The sequence below is a fragment of the Galeopterus variegatus genome, unplaced genomic scaffold (genome assembly GCF_000696425.1).
Source record: "Galeopterus variegatus unplaced genomic scaffold, G_variegatus-3.0.2 Scaffold3830, whole genome shotgun sequence".
Lineage (NCBI taxonomy): Eukaryota > Metazoa > Chordata > Mammalia > Dermoptera > Cynocephalidae > Galeopterus > Galeopterus variegatus.
In genome coordinates this window covers 148,894-151,649 of record NW_007729941.1, presented here as the reverse complement: position 1 = coordinate 151,649, position 2,756 = coordinate 148,894, and the positions used below count along the sequence as shown (strand labels likewise).

Below are 2,756 nucleotides of genomic sequence, written 5' to 3'. Positions count from 1 at the left end.
CGCATTTTAAAAATGCGTTGCAGGAGGTAGCTCTAATTCTTAGACAATTCTTCCTTACCGTTATCCCAAACCTTCTTTCCTTTGCCCCATGTTAAAAATCAACTGGTCATACAGTCTGTCTGATGGCATAGAGTAGCAGAGGACTCTTTTGCAAACACTGGCCTCTCAGGTTTAACCATTTATGTTCTTATAAGTTTTGGAAGCTCTGTCTAGTTTCTGGACAGGGTATGGTGGGTTGATATAGTTCTTTGTCCCTGTGACTTGGGCAGGTTGTCTACGTGTTGATATAGCAGCTGGGCAGAAGCTCAGAGTCACTGTTGGGGCAGTGATCTTGTGGAGGTGTTTTTGCTTTGTGGTTTGTCTTTAAGTTATCATAGTCTTGATATGTTACTTAGGAACTTTACAATGCAAGTCTCTTTATTTTAGCATTTTAAAATTTATTTTAATGGACACATTGTAATTGTACATATTTATGGGGCACAGCCTGATGCTTTGATACAGGGTAGTTAGTGTGTCCATCTCCTCATGCATTTATCATTTCTTTGTGGCCAGAACATTCAAAAGCCTCTCCTCTAGCAATTGTGTAATACATAAACCTTAACTGTTAACCATAGCCACCCTGCAGTGCAATAGAATACCGGCCCTGGCTCTTCCTACCTAATGCAACACAAGCCTCTTAAGTGAAAAATCTTTGTTGCATTTGCTGGCTTTGATGTGGATGCTTTTTTTTTTTTCCAAGTTTTATGATGTTATGTATTTTTTTTTTTCTTGCCCGAAAAGTGAAGACATGGAATATAGGACTGAAGAGAATGTGGTTGTTTATGCTCTTTCAGCTTTTGTACTTGACATTGTGTATTTCTGAAATCTAGATTGTAAAGCAAAGGTCTATCTGAGCAGACACCGGTTGTTTCTTTATTTAAGCTATGGCTTCACTCTGGCCGAGTTATATATTTATGGCAGAAAAGAACTTACGGATTTTTAATGACAGCATGCTAAATAGATGGCTACTAAAACTAAATTTGCTTTTGTGCAACTCTTTTGAAAAAAGTGCTAAGAATGGGCAGAGAGAAAGAAGCTCCAATCTGCCATCAATAGGGAAAGGTGCGAACCGAACTGACGTGTGTTGTGATGAATTCCTCTTGGGGCTGCCCCTGAGGTTACATTGGCCAGAGCAAGTGGGAGCATCCTTTGAATGGAGTTAGCTGTAGGGAGTCACTGTTGAATGTGATTGGTAATGAACTGACGTGTGTTGTGATGAATTCCTCTTGGGGCTCCCCCTGAGGTTACATTGGCCAGAGAAAGTGGGAGCATCCTTTGAATGGAGTTAGCTGTAGGGAGTCACTGTTGAATGTGATTGGTAAGGCCACTCGACTCACCTTGTCACATTGCTACCTACAGTCATTGAAGTCAACAAGAGGGACATAGTCTTCCTGGTGGATGGCTCGTCCGCATTGGGACTGGAAAACTTCGTTGCTATCCGAGAATTCATTGCCAGAGTCATCCAGAGGCTGGAAATCGGACAGGATCTTGTTCAAGTGGCGGTAGCTCAGTACGCGGACACCGTGAAGCCCGAGTTCTATTTCAATAGCTACTCAAACAAAAAGGAGGTCATAACCGCTGTGCGGAGAATGAAACCGCTGGATCGCTCGGGCCTCTACACGGGCTCCGCTCTGGACTTCGTTCGGAACAACCTTTTCACTAGCTCGGCCGGCTACCGGGCCGCCGAGGGCGTCCCTAAGCTTTTGGTGCTGATCACAGGTGGGAAGTCCCTCGATGAGATCAGCCAGCCTGCGCAGGAGCTGAAGAGGAGCAGCATCATGGCCTTTGCCATGGGGAGCAAGGCCGCCGACCCCGCCGAGCTCAGCGAGATCGCCTTCGATTCCTCCCTGGTGTTCGTCCCCGCCGACTTCCAAACCGCCTCTCTGCAAGGCGTTCTCCCCAGCGTGCTGGCGCCCCTCAGGACCCTCTCCGGAACCCCTGAAGGTACGGTGGCGATAGCTGCAGACACACACGAGGGTGGTCTCCAGGCACAACCCCGAGAAACCAAATGATGTTTTATTCATGTTTACCTAAGACACAACTGTTCAATGAGGAAAACAAAAGCAGCAGGCAAGATTCATTTTAGGTTTCCTTTTAACCTGGGTTGAGAACTGTATGGTTTAAAAGGTTATATAATAAAACGTCATATGGTAAGAATTAGTATGGCTTAAAGTGTAGGACCTCGGGGCCACCTGTCTTTGAAGCTTCTGGCCAAGGACGTCCCGTCCCAGCTCTTACCCTCGTCAGGTTCCAGTGCTCCTCTGTTTCTCCTGGTGACTCCTGGTCAGCCTCCTTTCCCCACCACCAGGATGTCGCCTGGCTCCTTCCTTTCCTGAGCTGAAATTCTGCTTCTGAGCAGCCCCAGCCTGACCCATGCGGGACATGGTGTCCTTGGCGTTTAAGCCCTCTCCTCTCTCTGTAGGGGATTTCCTTCCATGGGAAAGCATATTGAATGGCTGGGTGTGAAGAGCAAACCCAGTGGTTCTTCAAATCCCCCATTTAATATGATTGTCAGCGAAAAGTTATTTTGCAAGACATTATAAATGCCCAAGAGCTTATTAATTGAATAAATACCACTTGCCATCCTCAGTGAAGAGAAGATGAATATCACGGGTCAGCTTTCCATCCCACAGACACGGTCACTGGCTGCACCGACGCACGCTTTGCTCCAGACTCTCTCTGGTCTTCTAAAAACCTCTCTCTTTCTCCTTTAAAAA

The 2,756-nt window shown here is 46.2% G+C and overlaps 1 protein-coding gene across 1 annotated transcript in view; it reads left to right on the top strand.

Moving 5' to 3' along the window:
- COL6A3 (collagen, type VI, alpha 3) overlaps window positions 1-2,756 on the top strand; it is a 97,265-nt gene that overhangs the window by 33,053 nt on the left and 61,456 nt on the right. The window contains exon 5 of the mRNA XM_008586105.1: window positions 1,399-1,983. Within this exon, the coding sequence (XP_008584327.1) occupies window positions 1,399-1,983 (585 nt within the window). The remainder of the gene's footprint in view (window positions 1-1,398; window positions 1,984-2,756) is intronic.